The sequence below is a fragment of the Suricata suricatta genome, chromosome 9 (genome assembly GCF_006229205.1).
Source record: "Suricata suricatta isolate VVHF042 chromosome 9, meerkat_22Aug2017_6uvM2_HiC, whole genome shotgun sequence".
Classification (NCBI taxonomy): Eukaryota; Metazoa; Chordata; class Mammalia; order Carnivora; family Herpestidae; genus Suricata; species Suricata suricatta.
The window spans coordinates 11,842,690-11,864,011 of record NC_043708.1 but is presented as its reverse complement, the minus strand read 5'-3'; the positions used below and the strand labels follow the sequence as shown (position 1 = coordinate 11,864,011).

The following is a 21,322-nucleotide window of genomic DNA, read 5'->3' as shown; positions in this document are numbered from 1 at the left end:
CTGGGGGTCTCTTGGAGGAGAGGATTTGGAGATCAGGTGGCCGACTTTGCCTCTGCTCGCTCTCGCTCTCGCTGTGCGCGAGGTGCCACCAGTAATCTTCACCCAGTGGGCTGGGCCAAAAAGCCAGAGCCAGCGCTGTCACAGTCCCTCCTCACCCCTCCCCAGCAGGTGCCCGGCCTGCCCGGCGCCCCAGGCTCCCTGCCCCATTTTACAGATGCAGAGGTCATGGGCTTTCCTCAGGCCCACTCTTCCCCTCTACCCGCTGCAGAAGGGCAAGGAGAGGCGATGGGGGGAGACAGAGAAGCGTGGGCCGGAGCTTTCAGCCTCCAGCGACCCGCTCCCTGGGCCCGGTGCAGGAAGAACACTGCGTCCACCTACACCGGGGTCAGCTCTTCAGCCTCCTCCCTCTTCTTTGGTCACTTCTCAGTGGTTCTGTCTCTGCTTCTTCAGCCCATCTCTAAAAAGGTGGTGCTCCCAGGAGCGTGCAGAAATTGTACAAGCCAGGTGCTAAACAGTCAGCAATAAAAATTAACTCATATAGGGGCGCCTGGGTGGCTCAGTCGGTTAAGTGTGGGACTTCAGCTCAGGTCATGATCTCACAGGTTCCTGAGTTTGAGCCCCAGGTCCGGCTCTGTGTTGACAGCTCAGAACCTGGAGCTTGCTTCGGATTCTGTCTGCCCCTTCCCTGCTCATGCTCATGCTCATGCTCTGTCTCTCTGTCTCTGTCTCTCTCTCAAAAAGAAATAAACACTAAAATAATTAACTTATATAAGGCTTTGATTAAATACTGCATATTAAAATCAAAGGTAATAAATACATAAAACTTGCCGCTTCCTCATTATTTTACCAGTACGCATACTCTTGAGCGTATTTACACACACCTGTTGGTGTGCAGGTGTTGTGCTTCGTAACACGTCCCTCACATCTCCCACCTCCGTGGTCAGTGACACCATGGTGGCAGCTCCGACTCGGCCACAGTGAGAACATTTGCACCACAGAAGTGGGCAAATATTGCCAATCAGGGCTTGACTGATGTTGTCTTCCATGTTTGGACTTAAGAAAATGATGGAGAAAATGTTAATAGTGCCAAGTAAACTTAAAAGTATGCCTAGGGTGCATATTTATGGCATGTAAATGGCACGCCTATTTTTTTTTTTATAAAGTGTGCTCGGGGCGCCTGGGGGGCTCAGTTGGTTAAGTATCCGGATTTGGCTCAGGTCATGATCTCGTGGTTTGTGGGTTCGAGTACCGCATTGGGCTCGGTGCCGACAGCTCAGAGCCTGGAGCCTGCTTCCGATTCTTTGCCTCCCTCTCTCTCCGACCCTCCGCTGCTCGTGCTCTCTCAAAAATAAAATAAAAAACATTAAAAACATTTTTTAATAAAAAGTGTACTCAGTCCGTAGTCCTGACGATGGGGCAGCACAGGGCAGAGGAAACTCGCCTGTCCTGCCTTCAGAACCCCTCCGTGACCATCCACAAAAGAGTGAAGATCTGACATGTGTCTCTAGCTCCTTGGGTTTTCATCTTACTGGTTAACATAAATGAAAATTTCAGCCAACGTTCTTGTAGGAACGATACCGACAGATGTCTGTTGCAAGCGGGGGCTGGCTGTAGACACAAAGTGTGGCAAAAGTCAGTGTGAGCTTTCTAGGGGAATCAATTGGTATATGGGTTTTGAGGCAGAAAGTACTACATATTTTATTATTTGTAAACTTTATTACACATATTTGTATCAGCAAAATTTTCTGTATGTGTACACATACACATTCATGTATACATATTGTTTCCCCTTTGGTTGATGAACATTGACCTGGATGTTTTACTCTGTCTGGATGCTTCCCAAGGTTTGTCCTGTGCTTTCTCACTTTCTCACTTTGGTGCTCTACCCAGAGTGAGCCCCTCTTGTCCCAGAGATGATGCCAAATCTGTTTCTAGGGGGACCTCACCCTGGAGCTGTGGGCATGAATGCCAGCTGCCAGTCGGCTCCTGCTAGACAACCAGGTCACATATCCCCCAGTGCAGAGGGTGGGGGCCTGGAGCTCAGGAAGGGCATGATCTGGGATGCCCCGCTCAGCAACAGGACCCTGTGGTACTGCCTAGGGGGTGTGGGGGTGGGGACCATTGCCTGGGATGGGCTGCATAGGGGAGCAAGGTGTCAGAGCCGGAACCAGCAGATACAGTAATGGATAGGACACACGGAAGAGGGAGGGGCATGTCAAATCTCATCTGGAGGTAAGGGGACAGAGAGGATGAGATGGGAAACACAAAAAAGCTTTGGTGGAGGAGTGGGCAGGGAGGATGGTAAACTGCATGTTGAACATTGATTGGGGGGACATCCAAGCAGGAAACACAGGCCTAGAGGTCCCAAGGAGAGGCTGGGGCTGGAGATGCTTGGAGCCTTCTGGGAACAGACTGTAATTAAAATCATGGATGTGTATGAGCTTGTCTAGGGCAAGGGGAGGGAGCCCTAAGAGGGCTGGGTGCAGCCCAGTGAGCCCCGTAGAGAGGCCCAGTCCACAAAGGCAAGGGTGTGGCTTGCGCAGAGGCAGGCTCTAGGGGATGGAGCAAAAGGCTACCTGGTGAATGCCCTGAGAGGCGCCGCAAGGGCTAAGTCGTCTGGAGCAGTCTGTTTGGCAAGCTACTGCCCAAACCCAGGTCCAGGTATGTGTGTGACCGGAGATGAGAAGGGCTAAGACAAGGTGTGTATGGGGGGGGGGGGGGGGGGGGGTTGCAGATTCCGGACAGTCCAGAATATTAACCTAGAACGTGTGGGGTGCAGAGAGAGCGGAAGGGAGAAGCCCACATCACAGATTTCTGGTTGTTGTGACTGTAGAACAACTGGTCCTTGAATAAGAGAGGGGCCAGAGGGGTGGGGGGCCAGGTGGAGGAGTGGAGGCCGGCAGGTCTGGGCAGGGGGACCTGACAGCAGGCGGGGCTTCAGGCCTACAGCTCAGGAGCAGTCAGCCCTGGGCTAGTCATGGGAGGCTGCCTGGAAGAGGAAGCCTCTGGGACTTAGCACCTTAGCTTTCAAGGACTCTGTGGAAGGAATGCATGAATGAATGGCTGGTAAGTGTGAGCACTGAAGACCTGTTCCAGAGGGGAGTCAGGCGAAGTTCAAGTAGTAACTGTTGGCAAAGCCCGCACAGGAGGAAGCAGAGAGGTGGCCGCCCCAGCCCCCACTGGGCGGCCCCACGGACAGATCACAGGCTTCAGAAAGGACAAGGGAGGAGGCAGGAGAAGACTCTTAAAAAAGTCTGGGGGTAAAAAAAAAAAAAAAAAAAAAAAAGTCTGGGGGTGCCTGGGTGGCTCAAATAGTTGAGCTCAGGTCCTGGTCTCATGGTTCGTGGGTTCGAGCCACGCACTGGGCTCTCTGCTGTCAGCGCAGAGCCTGCTTCAGATCTTCTGTCCCCCACTCTCTCTCCGTCCCTCCCCTGCTTGTGCTCTCTCAAAAACAAACATTAAATAAAGTTTGGTGAGGAAGGAGAGAGACACTGAGGTAGCAGCCAGACAGAAAGCCTGTGAGGAAGGATTTTGTCCTGTGTGGATGTGCATATGCCTCCCAGCCTCCATTTCTCAGACTTCAGCATCCGATCGGAGGTCCTGGAGATCTGCATTCCAGGCCCTAGCTGAGTAGTCTTGGGAAAATCCAAAGGACCAGGTGGAGCTGAGCTCCTGTCAGGAGATGAATCCCACATCAAAATGGGATCCAATTGTTACTAATTTAAAACAAATGCAGGGCACCTGGGTGGCTCAGCCGGTTAAGCCTCCGACTCTCGATTTTGGCTCAGGTCATGATCTCACGGTTCGAGAGTTTAAGCTCCGCATAGGACTCTGTGCTGACAGCGCAGAGCCTACTTGGGATTCTGTCTCCCTCTCTCTCTCTCTCCCCCTTCCCTTCTCACCCACCCTCTCCCTCTCAAAATAAACTCTAGGGAAAAATAATAAATGTGAGTTTGGGAAAAAGCTATATGGTGAGCAAGAAAACCTGTTTTCCGACCTGGTGGCAGAGAGAGAGAGTGCCAGGAAGGCTCTTGGAAGGGAAGCAGGGCAGCCTGGGAGCCCCCAGCAGTCTGTACGATGCCGCCAACGCTGTCCAGTGAGAAAAGCCAAGACTCGATTCTATGCCATTTCATTTTATTACAATCCTGTCCATGGGTTCCAGAATGAATGGCTATTTAAAACACAACCCAAAGCACTCCTAAAACCGATCTTGTTAACATTCCCGTTTTTTTCCTCAGATTAAATCAAAAGAAAAAAATAAATCTTAAAAAAAAAAAATCACCAAATTTAGTATATCCCAGAAAGAGCACCTTTACTAACCAGAAAACAAAACGTGTCAGGAATCTGACCAAATACACAAAAGCAGCAGGTAAGATTCCTGATTGGAAGGAAGGACTCCCAAATGGGACATAAATAGATCCCCCTCAAAGGACATAGACTTCACAGGAGTGTGCACATACATATGTAATATATTAAAAGAAATTTGGTTTCTACCACAAGAAGTTATTCAGAAATAATAAACCAGTGTCTCATCTGAGGCTGGGGGAAGCGGAGAGGCCGCACCCGGTTCCCACACACGCTTCCCCTCTGTGCACTCGCTGGGCCGGGGCTGGGGCAGGCCCTGTCCGGCCCCAGCCCCCTACACCCAGCAGATCCAGTGTTTGTAGAGAAGTGAGCCAGGGCAGGCAGGTCTGTGTGTGGCCCCCAGAGCCCCCCCCCCCCCCGCGGGAGCCCAGGAGCCGGCTGCAGGGGGATGGGCAGCCAAAGCCCGAGGCTACTTGCCACAAGCCCAGAAGGCCACCTTAGCCCTGGGGTGAAAGGGGATTGCTCGGGACCCCAGGTAAGGCGCGGCAGCACTCCTGACTTCCAGCAGCAAGCCTAATTCCGGGGTTCCCCCCAAGGTCCTCAAGCTCCTTGTAGTTGGGCCAGTCTGGACGACTCCTAGGACCGAACGGAGCAGGGTGTCCAGAGCCACGGGGGCTCGGCCACGCACGCACACGCACATACACGCGCTCACGCTGGAAGAGAGGTTGAAGTTGCAAACTGAGTGTTCTACCGGGACAGGCTCAGGGTCTGCTTTGCGGCCCTGTCGCTGCATCCTGAGTGGCCCCGTGGAGTGGATCTGTTCAAAAGACCAGTGGCTGGGAAGCTACAGAAGACGCACACCCGGCAGCGCGGCCCCCGGGGGGCTTGGCACAGTGTTTTCAGACCAAAACAGGAGAGTCGCACGGGAGCGCCCGTCCTCGCTCTCCAGCCCCCCAGACACCACAGACGGGCAGGGGTGAGGCCATCACCGTCAGGGGGGTCTGTGGTTTCGAGGCTCAGGAGCTGCTGGTGCAGACGAGTCACACGCAGCCATACTCGTACCACACCGTCTGCTGGTCCCCGCCCGGCTCGGGGGACACCGGCGTGCTCTTCAAGCTGCTGCCACGGCTCGAGTCCTCGGGGGCCCGGCTGGCGTGCGGGGCCACGTCGGGGGACCTACCCGGGCTCTTGGCAGGGAGGCCCTCGCCGTGGCCTTGCCTTGGGACCCCATCACCATCTGACAGGCCGAGCGCCCCCCAGACAGGCGCGGTGGTGGCCGCCTCCCCAGAGTGGGGGGACGTCTGGGGTTTGGTCCTGGTGGCCGGGGCTGCAACAGCTGGAGGGAAGTGCTGGGGCTGGGAGCTGCCACTGCAGGTGCTGCCACCTCCCGAGGCGATGGCGGGGGCCGTGGCAGACTGCTGCAAGGGGACCAGACTCTCCTCCTTCGGGGGAGCCAGGGAGAAGCGCCGCACGTCAGGGGGCCGGCTGCGGGGGGCTGGGCCCTGACCGGAGCTGCCGCAGGTCTTTCCCGCAAGTGGGGTCCGTTCCCGGGCCAGGCCGTGGGAGCCGGGGGGTGTGGGGCTTCGCAGGACATGGCTGCCTGGTTCTCTGCCCCCTGTAGGGTCAGGACCCCCCAGCTTCTGAGGGGCCTCCTGTCTGCAAGCCTCTGGCCCGCTGGCCCGGAGGAGGTCGGCCGAGGCCAGGCTGAAGGCCCGGCTCAGGGACGCACTCCGGCTGGCTGGTGTGTGGGATGTTGGGGGCATGGTGGCCTGCCGGGGTCTGCCCAGAGACAGGCTCTGGGGAGGCTGGGCCTGCCTCGGGGGGGCACCAGGCGGGGCTTCAGCCTCAGCAGGTCTCAAGTTTGGCTTCACATACTGTCCAGGCTTCAGCAACTTCCCTTCAGGGGTGTTGACCGGCATCTTGATGGTCGGAGCCACGAAGCTGGTGGGCATCTTGGCCCCTTCTTTCCTGGCAGGTGGTCCCGGTTGGCCTCCAATAGCCGGGGGATCACTGGCCTTTCTGAAGTAGTCACTCAGCAGGTCATCCCGGCAACTGGGAGGGTCCTACAGGGAAGGGAGGAAGAAGCGCGTAAGGCCCAGGCAGGTGCTTAGACAGCTGTCCCCAGCCCAGGAGGCCTCCAGGGCAGCCCAGGTGGCCGGGAATGAAATTTCCTGCTCCCGCCAGGCCTCTCTGAGGCAGAACGCCATCCCCACCACACACACAGGTCAGGATGGGGACGGGGCTACACAGAACGCCAGGGAGAGAACCCCAGACACTACCCGGCAGCCCCCTAATTTCACAGACAAGACAAGACATCCAGAGACGGGAAGGACTTCCCGCAAAGCTCATCCACTGTCTGGAAAGGTCAGGGCTGAAAGCCTGACCACAGCCAACTGTTCCAATCTGTTGTTTTTTTTTTTAATTTTTAAAAAATGTTTTATTTTTGAGAGAGAGAGTATGAACAGGAGTGGGGCAGAGAGAGAGGGAGACACAATCTGAAGCAGGCTCCCGGCTCAGAGCTGTCAGCACAGAGCCCGATGAGGGGGCCTGAACCCACGAACTGTGAGATCATGACTTGAGCCGAAGTCGGACACTTAAGCGACTGAGCCACACACGCGCCCCTGTTCTCGCTTTTCTACCACACAGAGTTGGGGGGTGGGGAGCTGATGGGTAGGGCTGCACTTTTCCTCTCCCTGCAGGACAGCAAGGCCACGTGGCAGGAATGGGGTGCATGTGACGGGCCCAGCCCACCAGACTGCTCCCCTCAAACTGCCGCCCCCTGGCTGGGCCTCCTCCCAACTGTGCAAACAGAGCCACCAGAGGCCCAGGTCTAGGATGCTGCTCAAGAACTTCAGCCTCCTGTCAGCACGTCATGGCCTGGACGAGCCAAGTGGAGGGTCCTCGTTAGGCTGACGGACACTGCAAAACCAGGAAAGGAAGTGCATTCACGTGGCAGGGGGGAGTCAGGCACCGAGGGCTGATGCAGTCCGACCCTAGCCTGCTGTGACCTGCCCACAAACTGCTGGCCCTTGGAAACATCTGGATGCTCCGCCTGACAGAGACAGAATCTGCTTTATCCTAGTTTGGAGCCACAGATCTTGGTTGAGCATGCGCTAAAATCTTCAGTCATTAGCAGGGACAGGGACCATTTATGGAGTGCTTCTGGCATGCCAGGCGCAGTGCTAGAAACCACAGGTGTCGTGACCAAAACACCCAAACCTCCCTGAACTCTTGAAGTAACACTATAAGGCTGTTTAAGGCTGGACTCAACAATCGGGAAGGAAGTTGAAGACCCAGGGGTTGGCTCAATGGGTCCCACGCCCGGAAAGTGCAGACCAGGGATTGACACCTACTGCTGGCTGCTGGCACCACCTGGCTCCCAGCCACACATGGCCAGTCCTGCGATGCGCACCTGCATGGGGCCACCCTCTCTGGCCACCCAGGGAGCCCATTTTGAGATGCTCCCTTGCCGGCATCATGAAGTACAGGCACAGATAGGGGCATGTCGTGACTTCTCCAGGATCTGTCAGGGGTGTGGGGGCGGAGAGGTCAGGTGCGCGGGTTTGGAAGGGGGTGTGCACTCGGGGCAGGCAGAGAGGCAAGGGTGGCTCCCCAGGGCCAGACATCAGCTTCCAACACAGACTATTGGAGAATTTTGGGCTTGTTTAGGCTGAAAAGGGACAGTGATGATATGGAGTGTGAGGAACGGGGATGACTGAGGACAGTCTGAACTGAGTGGGGAGGGGCCCTGCCCCTTGCACAGGACCCACCCCCTGAAATCTACAAAGGGAAAGGAAACTCACTGCCACAGGTACATAGTCAGAAGATGGTCAAGGAGGAAAGCCTTCCAATCTGCAGGCACCCCTGCTTTCCGGACCATTCTCATTTACTCCACTGGACAAATGGAACCTGGCTCCTCAGAGTGTGATGCCCAGGCACACGCTGACAGCAAGAGGATCCTCTGGGAACCCAGCAAACATGCGCATTCTTAGGGAGCCCCACCTCAGACCCACGGAGTCCGAAGCTCTAGGGTACAGCCGGTGTCCCGGCGAGGCCGCCCGGGGAGTGTGGGAAGCACTGGGCAGACCACTGACTCCCCGAGAGCAGAGCTTTTGTGAGCCCTCTCTGTGTCCTAGTGCACAGGGCAAGTGCTTGCCAGGCGGAAACGTCAACGAAGGGAGGGCAGGGACCCTGACTTCTATCTCCTTCCAGTGCCAATCACCAGACCCGGCACCCAGCAAATCTGCGAGAAAAGCTTGCCAATTAAAGGTCTGCTCTGATTGTCGACAGCAGGCACTATGCACACTGTGTAGCACATAATAGGTGCTCAGGAAGTACCCGCTGAACTAATACCGTCTCCACCACAGCCTATAACCTGGATTGTAGAGTTCACCATGCGGCTAAAGAAAGTGCCACTGTTTACTTAAGGGGAATGAGACGGAATCATGGACACATTAAAAATCCTTACAAGATCTCCTGGCTCCTGGGTGGCTCAGTGGGTTAAGAGTCCAACTCTTGATTTCAGCTCAGGTTGAGATCGAGTCCCACATCAGGCTCCATGCTGGTCTTGGAGCCAGGTTAAGATTCTTTCTCCCTCTCCCTCTGCTCCTAACTAGCCCGCTCATGTGCGCACTGATGCACACTCAAAAAACAAAGAAAGCTTTACAAGACCTCATTTGCAAGAGTATACTTCATCTGTTCAGTAACCCAACTACTTACACGACTGAAGTCAGGCAGAGTGTGTAAAAGACGTGCGTGCAGCTTCAGGGAAGCTACCCAGAGGCCCTGGCAAGGTGACAGAGGAGGGAACCCCAACACCAGTGACGTCTGGGGGTCAGAGCTGCAGAACGCAGGTTGGCAAACTACAGCTGGGGTCAATCTCATTTGGCCACACGTTCTTGTATGGCTTCAGAGCTAAGAAGAGTTTACATTTTCAGAACGATTAAAAAACATTTTTAAAAAAGAAAAGCCTACATGACACGTGAAAATTAAATGAAATTCAAATGTCAGTGTCTGAAAGTTTTGTTGGGACACAGCCGTGTCCATTCATCGATAGATGATCTAAGTCTGTGTCCTGACAAAAATGGCGGAGTGGAGAGGCTGCAAGGAGACCACACGGCCCAGAAGGCCCAAGATACTTATTATCTCTATGGAAACAATTTGCCAGCCCCTGCTGGTGAAGGCTCAGTAGGTGGGTATTCGGGGCTCTGCCACAAAAGCTACTGTTGAGATCCTAGCCTCATCGAGTTGGGTGTTAGCCATATCCTGAGAGAAGCCCCCAGTGGTGGGCACACCCCCATCCCCACCCTCTAGGCTGGCAGCAAAGTTCTGCCCGCTCACCTCACAGTGAAGAAAACAGTCTCCGAGGTTTGGGGCCAGCCACACATGCTCAGTGACTTGCCAGTCAGCGGGTACCCTCTCCTGTCCAGGCCACGCCACGCCCACCCCCATCCCTTCCTGGCTTTTTGCTGCCAGTGCCCCCAGGGCCACTGCGGGGAGCGGGTGGGGGAAGACAGGCACTCTGTGTCCACGCCCTGGGCCACTCACGGGGGTGGGGGAGCACCGGCTGCTCTCCTCCAGAAACTCCTCCAGGGTCACCATCTCACTGCTCGGGGAGGCAGAGCACGGCCGTCCCCCAGCGTGAGGCTGGCCCGCACCCCTCCTCTGGATGCCCTCCTGGGGGAGAGGCCCGTTCCGGGGCAGGGGGCACTCGTGGCGGCTGAGGGCGGCGCGTCCCGTGGTGCTGGCATCCCGTGGCAGAGTGGCCGTGTCCCGGCTGGGGATCAGGTCTTCACTGCTGAAGCTCTCGGACCTGCCGTGGAGCTGGTCGGAGGAACCTGGGTGTGGGGGGTGTGGGGGGGGGACAGAGGGACACATGTGAGTCTCCATCGCTGTCTTGTCTGCCTCCGGCGGCCACCCAAAACAGAGCCCTGCCAAGGCCACACTTCTGGGCTGCGACTCGAATGTTAAAAACATTTTGGAGAGCTTCAGGATTTCAGTCTGGGACTTAAAAGTACTTGAGATTGAAGTGGAAAGCTGCTGGTACCGTGTAAGTTATTATTTAATATTAATAGCCAGAGGGCACCACAATGGTTAGGTCTCATCCATTCGTGTGTTAAAGGCTTATTTAGCCCCCGTTCCACGCTAGGGTTTTCCAGGGGCTGGTCATGCGCAGGCAGAGAAAAAAAAAGTATCTGTGAAAAGTTTCCGGTCTTGGGACTACACACAAATTCTTTTAACAAGATACTGAGACAAACGATACCGTGCGCTATAAAACCAAGTTAAAAAATGTCAAAGAATCGAAGTCATCCCACTCTGGCCACCACGCACAGAACTACGGTCAAGAAGTAACTCAAATTCAGAGGACAGGTGGGGGGCCCAGGCCCCCAGGGCTGGTCTATGGAGATCAAGGGATTCAAACTCGAATCCACTCGAACACCCAGGCGTGTGCCTGAAACAGCACGGTGTGGACTCCACAGCAAAGGCCGGATGCGGCAGACCAGCTGTGAAGATTACCGCCTAAGTGTAAAGAGCAGCACGAGCCCAGAGCCAAAGCCCCAAATATAAGGAAAAGCGCACGGAAGCCAAGGCTGACCCACCTTTCAGGTTAAGAGGCGAGCTGTCGCTGGATACATTCCGACTGCTCTCCAAGCTGCCTGGCCGGGACACTGAAAGGAAACGACACTCGGCCTAAGGGCCCAACGAACAGGTGTACCCCAGACCGAACCACCTGACCCAAGGAAGGCTGTGGAACGAAGCAAGTCCACGCCAAAGTTCAGGCAAACGCCTTCAGAAAGGATGGACTCGGGGGTTCTCATCCCCTAACCCCCCATCGGGAGCACTGGTGCCACCAACATGCGTGTGAGGCATGGCGTCTGGCAGGCGACCCAGAAGCAACAGCTAGCCCTTTTATTAGGTCTAGAGCTATGATTTAGAGCGGTTTTGTTAACAACAGGAAATCGCACACAGAGCTCTGGTCCAGAACGCAGACCGAAAGACAGGGCCGCTCAGGGTAAGCCAACAGTTGAGATGAGAGAGCCCGCGCCAACTACTACACAGATAGAACTTTCTGGAACATGTGTGAGACCCGGTGGGGGTGGAAGCGAGGAGACAGTGGGGTGCACGCCTGCGCCCGGGGCACCTTCACTTTTACTGCTGCAGGGGAGTGAGTCCTGGGACCCCTCAGGAGGGGAGGGAGAGCTCGCTTTTCCCGGCTGTCTGCGGCCCTTCAGCTTTTGCTTCCTCTGCCTCAAATTACCATCTGCCCCCAAGGGAAAAATAGACATTTCCGGCAACAAGGAGCTTGGAGACAGCAGCTCTCCTGGCTGCGTGAGGCTGAGTGTGTGTAGCACGTGAGCTCTGGGGTCAGAGGGCGAGCCGCTGCAGGTGGGGGTGACTTCACCCCGTCAAGGCTGGCACACCCCCTTCTCCTGGCCACTCTTCCAGGAGCCCGGCCAGCCTGCCCCGCACCACCGTGCATCTTGCTGGACCACGAACCCCTGGGGGACAGCAACTGCACACCGCCCTCCCCACAGCCTCAGTGCACAGCTGCTGTTGAGACCGGCACGGAGAACCGGACACACACTTGGAGGCGCTGTGCTCACCGTGCCCCTGGGGACGGTTCGCTCTTGCTCTCCTGGGTCTAGAGGGCTCCCAGTTCCCAAGTGCTGGTGCGCTCTGCAAACAGCAGGCATCTGGAAAACTCTTATTAGCAAACGGGGTTTGGGAAGGAGCCAAAAATCCTTAGTTTTCAGGAACAGTGTAAAAGCAGAGCAAGTCCCCTCTTCCAGAAGGGAAACATTAAAAAAAAAGTGCACCTCTCTCTTTAAAAAGGAATTAAGTTTCTAGGGCACCTGGGGGCTAGAGCGTCTAACTTTGGCTCGGGTCACGATCTCACCGTTGGTGAGTTCAAGCTCCATGTCGGGCTCTGTGCTGACAGCTCGGAGCCTAGAGCCTGCTTTGGATTCTGTGTCTCCCCCTCTCTCTCCCTCTGCCCCTTCCCTGATCATACTCAAAAAGAAATAAATAAACAGATAAACAATAAAAAATTAGCAAGGAATTAAATTTCATTAGAAGAAAACAGTGATGCATATCAACAGGGCCTCAAAGCACTTTTGTGTGTATTAAACTACAGCATGGAAAATTGCTTTTCTTCCTTTTCCCCGATAAGAAAAGCTGGCGGAATCGGAGTGCTTCGGGAGAAAACCCCTCGGTGGTCAGCCTGGAGTCCCCATCTGGCTCCTCGGTGCCCCTCAGGAAGGAGGGCGCCAGTACGTCCGGGTGTGTGACCCTCCCCTCGGTGCAAAAACACACGGGCTCCTAAGTCACCGCAGAGTATGTCCTTCCCCTCGGACAGAGGGCCAGTGTCCGCACCTGTGTGAGTGTCTGCAGGATAAGACACTGAAGACATGATGGGCGGGAGAAAACGTTACAGTAGCTCCTACGTTTACTACTGATCTCTTCCCAAGTAAGCAGAGTTCACAATGAGCTTTCGGAGTTTAAGAATTATTTCTCCATCCTTCTATATTTTTGTTTTTCTTTTTTTTTCTTTAATGTTTAGTTTTGAGAGAGAGAGAGACAGACAGAACTTGAGGTGGGGAGGGGCAGAGAAAGGGGGAGACACAGAATCCGAAGCAGGCTCCAGGCTCTGAGCTGTGGGCACAGAGCCCGATGCAGGGGCCTGAACTCACAAACTGGGAGATCATGACCTGAGCTGAAGTTGGAGGCTTAACCAATTGAGCCACTCAGGTGCCCCAGGATTTTTGTTTTTCAAAAACCACAAAACCCAAAGCAGCTTTTAATTTTTGAGAAGGCTGGTGTGATCCACGATTTCCCTTCCGCAGACACCTGCAATGTATCTCAACCAAACGGCCAAGGGCTTCATCAAAGGATAAGACTACATACGACTTGGAGCTACTCTGGACAACTACACTCCGAGTGAGGACAGTGAGGGACCTGCCTGTGCCCAGTGCTCCCCATGTGGCTCGCCACAATGCCCTGGCAAACCTGAGGGGCACCCCGAGGCAAAGGCAGGAGGAGCCTGCAGAGACGGGATACTTTAGAAGTGATGACTTCCGGGGCACCGGGTGGCTCAGTCAGTTACACGTCTGACTTCGGCTCGGGTCATGATCTTGCAGTTCGTGAGTTCCAGCCCCGGATTGGGCTCTGTGCTGACAGGTCAGAACCCGGAGCCTGCTTCTGATTCTGTGTCTCCCTCTCTCTCTGCCCCTCCCCCACTTGTGCAGTCTCAAAAATAAACATTAAAAAAAAAAAAAAAGTGAAGTGGTGACTTCCCTGTCCCTGGAGGTATGTAAGAGGAAGCCACTCGCTCAGGCCCCTGGGGAGGGCAGGAAGGGGCCTGGAGGACCTGCGACCCCTCTCCATCCTTGCTTCAACAGGGTGACCTCACTTCCAAACGTTTTGTACATCGGGCTTCCCCACAGAACTGCGCTTGAGGGAAAAGGACTGTGGGTGAAAATAAGCCTGAGGCCCCAGGCACAAGGGCCCAGCGCTGATACTCACGGTACTGCCGGTGGTTGAACTCCAGCTCCAGGGACGGGTCGCAGAGGCTGTCATCTGAATTATAGCCTATGGTGACAGTAAAGTCATCGATTATCGGCACAGGGCTTTCTGGAACACTTTGACAAACTACAGACGCTTAGTTAGGAAAAAGCGTATTTTTATTTGTCCTCCGACACAGCAATCCCACTTCTAGGAATCAACTCTGGGGAAGGGTTAGTTGAAAACACTATGCGTGGGGGTGCCAGGGTGGCTCAGTTGGTTAAGCATCAGACTTCGGCTCAGGTCATGATCTCGCGGTTCATGAGTTCGAGCCCCACGTTGGGCTCTGTGTTGACAGCTCAGAGCCTGGAGCCTGCTTCCGATTCTGTGTCTCCCTCTCTCTCTGCCCCTCCCCTGCTCATGTTCTATCTCTCTGTCTCTCAAAAATAAATGAATGTTTAAAAAAGAAAGACTGTGTGTGATATGTAGCCATTTTATTTGGCATGCAGCTATAAGAAAGTAAGAAAGATCTCCATGGTATATGCCTAGGTGAAAAAAAAAAATCCAGGCATGTATATACCATTTATTTTTGCGGAAAGAAACACTAGGAATTTCAACGAGTAACGAAGGAAAAAGGGCATCCACAGAGTGATTCTGGAACACAATGCAGGGGACGGGGGCAGACAGGGGACCTCGAACACCGAGGACATGTTTTCACATAATTCGGGTTTTTGAATCTGTATTACATATTAAAACACACAGGGTTATTTTATGAAGGAAGAAGTCTAAAATTGAAAACAGGAAACCCCACGGCATCAAATTGTTAACAATCAGAGACAAACCTTTACCTGAAGTGAATTCTGAATGTAAAGCTCTGTCCTTAGTGAGATGGGACTAAGGAGGAAAGAGCTATGAAGAAAATGTCACTTAGATTCACTGTAACTAGTAACACTATAACTTCTTAAACCATTTACTGCATATTTGGGGGGAAAATAAGTCAGTGTTTCAGGAGACCAATATCCATGTAAGAAAAGGCCACACAAATATGAAATCAAAGAAGAAAAAAACCCTCGTAATGTTAAATTTGAATTGGAAATCTTGATACAAATGTATAATTAGCATATCTATGTGTCCCGTCTTTCTTGACTGAAAGGTCCCAGAAGCAATGGCAACTTTGCAGCACCCAGATCTCGATTAAATTCTGCTCTAGGGGCGCCTGGGTGGCTCAGTCGGTTAAGCGTCCGACTCCATTTTAGCTCATGAGCTCACAGTCGTGGGAGCGACCCATGCTCAGTGTGGAGCCTGCATGGGATTCTCTCTGTCCCCCTCTGCCTTCTCCCTTGGCTGCACATGCACACTCTCAAACAAAAAAATGTATATACCAGATAAATTCTGTTCTAAAAGAAGTTAGATTTACTTAGAGAAACAGATGATTCTAAGGGGGGGAGTGTTTCCACTTGAAGCTGGCTATTTGCCCACCAGCCGTGCAGACTGGGGAGTTGAGGCTAGGCCGGCAGGGAATCACGAGGCCAGGGCTGGGTCTGCAGAGGTGACCCACCCTCCCGCAGGCTCTGCAGGTGTAGGGACGGCCGGAGAGGTTTCTAGCTCAGGCCCTGGTTTAAGGCTGGGATCCGGACAGGGCCCACGGGTTTGTCTGAAGGTCTGGGCCTTGAGCCACATATGCTGCTGGAAATGTGAGGGGAGATGGGGTCCTGGCTCCGCCACGAGACCAGGCAGGCATTTTGTACCCCAGGCCCTGGGAGGATGGGGTGGGGGCGGGGGCGGCTGCTGACAAGGAGCTCAGAGCAGGCCTGTCCAGCCAGTATGGGACACCACCCCCTTGACCTCTAGCAGCAGGTGGCTGCCACTTCCCAGGGTCTGGCCAGGAGTGGAGAAGGGCCCCCTGATCGCCCTGTGCCCACTCAGCTCACCTCCCCAGTGGCACTCACGAACTATGAACAAGGTCATGGCGCTAACCCAGACGTACCCTGGGGTGGGGACCCTGAGTGCTTGCCCGTCAAACCAAGGTTCTCTCTGGTTTTGAGAGCCGAGCGTGTGGCGGTATGAACAGTAATCCTTCCCAGCTCTCTCCAATTTCCCACCCCCCAGAGGTACCCCTTCCAGCTCCTCCAGCTGCTGCCAGAAATATTTCCATGTCTCTGAACCATAAGCAGGATGTCTTCTTTTAGTTTTAAGCTTAACTTCCGTTCCATTTGTATAGTCTAGATTAAAAATTTTTTTAATGTCTTTTCACTTTTTTTGAGAGATAGAGACAGTATGATAGGGTCAGAGAGAGAGAGACACAGAATCGGAAGCAGGCTCCAGGCTCTGAGCTGTCAGCACAGAGCCCAACGTGGGGCTCGAACCCATGAACCGTGAGATCATGACCTGAGCTGAAGCCAGACGCTTAACCGAGCCCCCCAGGCGCCCCTGTATATTCTAGATTTCTAAGTGCTCCCCCCTCACTGCTCTCGTTCACAGCATCCTGTTCTTGTTCCTCACTTGTCTCAGACTCTATTGACGACAGGCATTTCAAAGCTGTCACCTCTGTGCTGTCTGTCTACTCTGTGGCCTCGTAGTGGTTTTGGTCCCTGTGGCTGGAGGCTCTCCTCAGGCCTCAGGAATCCCTGAACGTCCCTGGGCAAGATGCGACGGTGCTACTCTGGTGGGACTTTCTCTAGCTTTTCAGATGGCCTGAAGAACTTTTTCATCTCAGGTCCAGAGGTGTAGACACGTGCAGCTCCTGGAACCCTGGGAGACGTTCGGTTTGCCAGTCCTTCCCCAAACCCCCCGTCCTCACTTTAGGAGACCTGCCCTCCACTCCATCGAGTGACCTCCGATGGCGGCCGTCAGCCCGAGTCCCACGGCTGGCAGGCAGAATCTGTGCCTTTGTGATGCTGGAGCGCGTCTACAGCTTACCGGCTCTGCTTACCCCCTCGCAGCCTGGGGTCTTCAGGAAGGACCCTGGGTGCTCGTCCCTCTTACTCCGGAGGGGCCCACGACTCACCTTTGGTGCGGCCTGCGTGCCGGGAGACGGGGGTGGAGCTGGAAGGGGCTGTAGTGATGGCTGAGGTCGAACAGGTCCGGGAGCTCAGCTCCGAGGGCCAGGGTTTCATGGCCGGGTCGGCGGAGGCCTCCATGCGGTCAAGGCTGCCTCTGTGCGGGGACCCCTGCTTTGGTTTTAGGTCCCCAGGGCCTGGGGCAGAGAAGGACATTGAGAAACGGGGCTGCAAAAGCCCGTGAGAAGCCTAGGCTGCCACTCCGAGGCCTAGAAGCAGGGACACCAGGGCACACAGACCACACAAGGACAGAAGCTGGGCTGCGGTTTCGACAAGAGGGCCCGGGCGGCAGGCATGCGGCAGAGGCCCAGACGGGCCAGCCTCGGCTCTACAGCCGTATCCTACCACGAGCCCTAATGGGCTGGGAGAAGACAAAGGACTCACAAGGATAAACCAACTGTTGCTACGGGTCCCACTTATGAACCAGGGGGCACACCTGCTGGATGCAACTCCAGTGACTGACCTAAGAAGGTCCTCACCACGTCAGCTCAGGGCCCCTCCAGGCCTGCAGCCGAGGTTCCGAAGGCCCAGCACGTGCATCCTGCCAGCTGGCTTCACGGACGATTTGAGAAAGAAGTTCACTGCCACACTGGCCAGGCTAACGACTTAAGAGCCTTAATTTCTGGAAGAGTGACTTTTACCTTGCATCTTGTGCTTTTCTGCAATCGCTGAATTTTCTACCATGAACATATACTCTTATTAAACAAGATCTGTATAAAAAATATAGTAAAAAAACCTAACTCATTCCACCTACCTAGTAGTGGGAAAGGGGACAGGCTCTCTGAACAGAAGGTACATGAGTGCCGTTGGTACTACTAGGAGCATGGGGACATCACCGTGTCCCACCCCAGGCACCCAGTGGCCCTTCGGCCACTCAAAGTCTGGACTCGCTGGGAAGTTTTCAGTGCCCAAATCTTACAACTGGAAACCAAGGCAAAATGTGGATTCTGAAAGATCCCCTTGATGAGAAGCAAGATTCAAGTCTGGCGACATGAGTCAGGACAAGCGTCCAACAGGCGCAGTTAAAACGAGGAGTGGAGGGGGGTGGAGGTGAGCAGACAGCACGGATGGCAGAGAAACGGGACGATTCCAATGGCATGCTGGCGAGACAGAGCCTGGGGGACCGGGAGCACGGTGGCCCGGGGTCCCCAAGGTGCAGCGCAGGAGGTGAAGTCAGGGCCACACTGACCGACTTCAACAGCATAGTTGGGATGTATGGTATTTCTATGGTTATCTTGTTTTCAGGCTGATACTGGTTTTCCATGGACGGTGCTGATAAGAATGTTTCCCTTTAAAATCAACTTAGGTAGCAACGGTGAGTCAAGTCAATGGAAAACATGTAAGTAATCACACAGGTGATTAAAAAAAAAAAAAAAAAGATGTGCCCAAACTCAGGAAGACCACGAGAATGACAAGACAGCGAACAGTGCAGTAGCTAAAGGCCTCTATCGACCAGCAACCCCGGCTCTGGGCGTGACTGGTGTGCTGATGGTCTTTGTCTGCTTCCAGAGGTCAGAGGGCTACCGCACAGTCATAAAACTTCATTCTGGGCTGCCCTCGGGCTTGGCAACATTGATCCAATTATACAAAATGCTTGAATGGAGCAATAAATCCTTCAAAAGACAGAGCACATCTGAAAAGGGCCTTGTCAGCAAAAGCCAATGATTTGGTGCTCTGACAAAAGAAAGGGCAGCAGTTTCAAATTTAGCTGCTTAAAAATAAGTTCTTAAAAAAAAAAAAAAAACTCACTTGACAGAGGCCGTATATTTTAGAAAGCAAAGCAACAACCGACCAGTTTTGCTGCACACGGGCGTGACACAAGCCTGCAGGTGCGGGAGAGGGGAAGGCAGCCCACGGCCGCCACACTTACTCGGCACGGACATCCTGGCCCCAGGACCTGCGCACGGATGTCCCGAGGCTCCCCTAAAACTGTGCTGCGCTGCAGGAATGGTCCAGAGGGTGTGACAACTCATCTTCTCTTTTGAAATCAGAATCCACGCTGGCTACTTTAAGCTTGGCTTGAACTGGGGTGGGGAAGGAGGGGTCCACTACGGGTCATCTGGCCTTTAGGTACTTTTTTTTTTTTTTTGGTTTGAATTTCAGAAATGAAGGAGGATGACATGATGAAGACACATGATAAAGGAAAAGGATTAGAAATCTCCAATTTCTGAAAAAGGGACAGGCTCGTTAGGAGAGGATGGGATGTCAGAGGAAGACCAGAACCGCAGGCGTTTAGACAGAGTTGGGTGGGCCGTTGGAGACTTGTCTTTGTCCTTGCTTTTGCTTCTCAAAAAGGGACTCTTTTTGCGCTGGGTTGCTAAATTGGTATTCCCCGGAATACCCAAGAGAGGAAGGAAAAAAAAAAAAGAATAAATGAAATGAATAACAACAAATGACTCTAAATCAGCTAAATGTAGTCAGGAAATCAGAATCCTGTCCAACCCAGGAGAGACAGAAACAATACCCATGACAAGCCCAGCACCGGGACTCGGTGAATCATTTATGCTCTGAGTCAATTTAATTAATTTTCCTGGCATCTTCGTGCCAGCGCTTCTCTGTGCACGTGAGGAGCCAACGGCTGGGTGTTTTTCAATTTCAAGGTGTTAAATTATTAAAAAAGGATGTTTGTTACTTTAGGACCCGGCTTCTCTTACTCATCAATTTTAATGGCAGTTCCCCCCCCCCCCCCCCATGTGGCTCATACTCTACTCCTGTTCAAAGGCCTTGGAAATCTCCCTCCAATGGTAGATTTCTGGCCTGGTGCCATGAACAGCCTCCCCTGAAGTATTCACCAATAGCTCTGTATACCTAAAATAACCTCTTTTGATAGTATATGTTTAAAAACAATGAAAATAACCACTTCTGGTACCAACCTCCCTGCCAAGAACTGCTTCTTTTTAGATCTCCCGCACCACCTCTACTCCAACCCCCCCCCCCCCCCCCCCCCCCCCCCCCCCCCCCCCCCCCCCCCCCCCCCCCCCCCCCCCCCCCCCCCCCCCCCCCCCCCCCCCGCCCCACTTCATGGCCTTTAAAACAGAATCTTGTCAGAGCAGACACTCAAGTCTTACTTTCTGAACACGTCACATATATGGACACAGCTGATGTAACCCATTTCTCATTTAGGATTCAAGCACTATGGGATCCTGGGTTATTTCTTCTTCCACAGCACCACCTGGTGGCCAGAATAAGGAACCTCAGGTTCCCCCACACATTTGTTCAGCATCTTTGGGGACAACACGGCTTTCACTGCTCACAGCGGTCAAGAACTGCAGCTGGCACCCTGACAGACGTGCATCCCAGTTCCACCAGTGATTACACTGGCAAGGGTTTAATTTTGCCAAGCCTCACTCTCTCAGCTCTGAGGAGGGATGATTAATCACGCCCCCTGGACGAGGTGGTTAGGACTCAATGAGACAGGTAAAGCATGTAAATGAGCTTCGGGGATGCCGAGCCCAGAGGAAGCACCCCGCACGCGGCTGCCGCTGTGAATAATCTTCCTGACCTGCTCATTCATGGATCGGCTCAACAGCCTGAAGCAGCCAAGCACTTTTTTTCTTCCCAAAGCCTTGCTTGCTCATTAGACTGACAATAGTTAAGTCAATTTACAGAGGAGATAAACTCCACTTTAAAAGGCCGGCATGAAAACAGGAGGCAACAGAGAGGTTAGGCTTTCTGATCACTTAAGAGCTGCACATGAGCCTTTTACCTAATCTGATCTCCTATAAAGAAGGGGAGGACAGCCATCAGTGGCCAACGTGTGCGCGTGTGCACCTTGTCTTTTCTGTATTCAAAAGCAACACCACAGGACCTCGCTTGGTGAATGTCCGCCCCCCACCCCCTGAAGGCTTGGGCATGGAGCTTGTCACCGCCAGCCGTCAGCAGCCGGGGACACAAAGGCCTCAGGCCTGGTCTTCAGACAGTCCCCGCGTCCTGCATGAACATTTACGTTATTCAGGGTGTGCGGGCTTGGCAGGTTTATGGGTAAATAATCCGTTAAACGCCATTTAAAAGTAATTTTGAAAATTTCCATATGCGCAAGCAACCGAAGTCTCTGGAAGAGCTCGCCCACAAGCCTGTAACAAACTTTCTGAGTGGTAAGGCACTGCCTCTTCTGACTGCCAACGGCCAGTGTTTGGTCTTCCCGGGTGGTCAGTAATTCGGCAGCATCGAGCCGAGAGCCTCTTAGATGTGATGAGACACGGCAGGTACAACTAGAAATCCATTTCAGAACCTCTGGCAAACTCCAAATGACAGGCCTAAGCGAAAGGGCAGGCTGTGCCCCAGGGCTGGCAGGCCTCAGACTTTCCTGAAGATACCGTGTGCGCGCAGAACGGGCTAGCGGCACCGGGATCTCCCTACAGGAACGGCTCACTGGAAACCGGTCACGTGCGGCCCCACACCACCCGCCCGAGCCTGTCTCCACGTCAGACCCCGTCACAGCATTCGTGCTGCTCCTT

The 21,322-nt window shown here is 53.8% G+C and overlaps 1 protein-coding gene across 2 annotated transcripts in view; it reads right to left on the bottom strand.

Annotated features, from left to right (window-relative positions):
• Nucleotides 1-4,113: 4,113 nt before the first annotated feature.
• Nucleotides 4,114-21,322, bottom strand: part of CCDC88C (coiled-coil domain containing 88C) — a 124,778-nt gene continuing 107,569 nt past the window's right edge. For both annotated transcript variants that reach the window (XM_029952986.1, XM_029952987.1), the window contains 5 exons: nucleotides 16,814-17,002; nucleotides 13,828-13,893; nucleotides 10,905-10,973; nucleotides 9,853-10,142; nucleotides 4,114-6,368 (listed from right to left, as the gene is read on the bottom strand). In XM_029952986.1, the coding sequence (XP_029808846.1) occupies nucleotides 5,346-6,368; nucleotides 9,853-10,142; nucleotides 10,905-10,973; nucleotides 13,828-13,893; nucleotides 16,814-17,002 (1,637 nt within the window). In that variant the 3' untranslated portion in view covers nucleotides 4,114-5,345. The remainder of the gene's footprint in view (nucleotides 6,369-9,852; nucleotides 10,143-10,904; nucleotides 10,974-13,827; nucleotides 13,894-16,813; nucleotides 17,003-21,322) is intronic.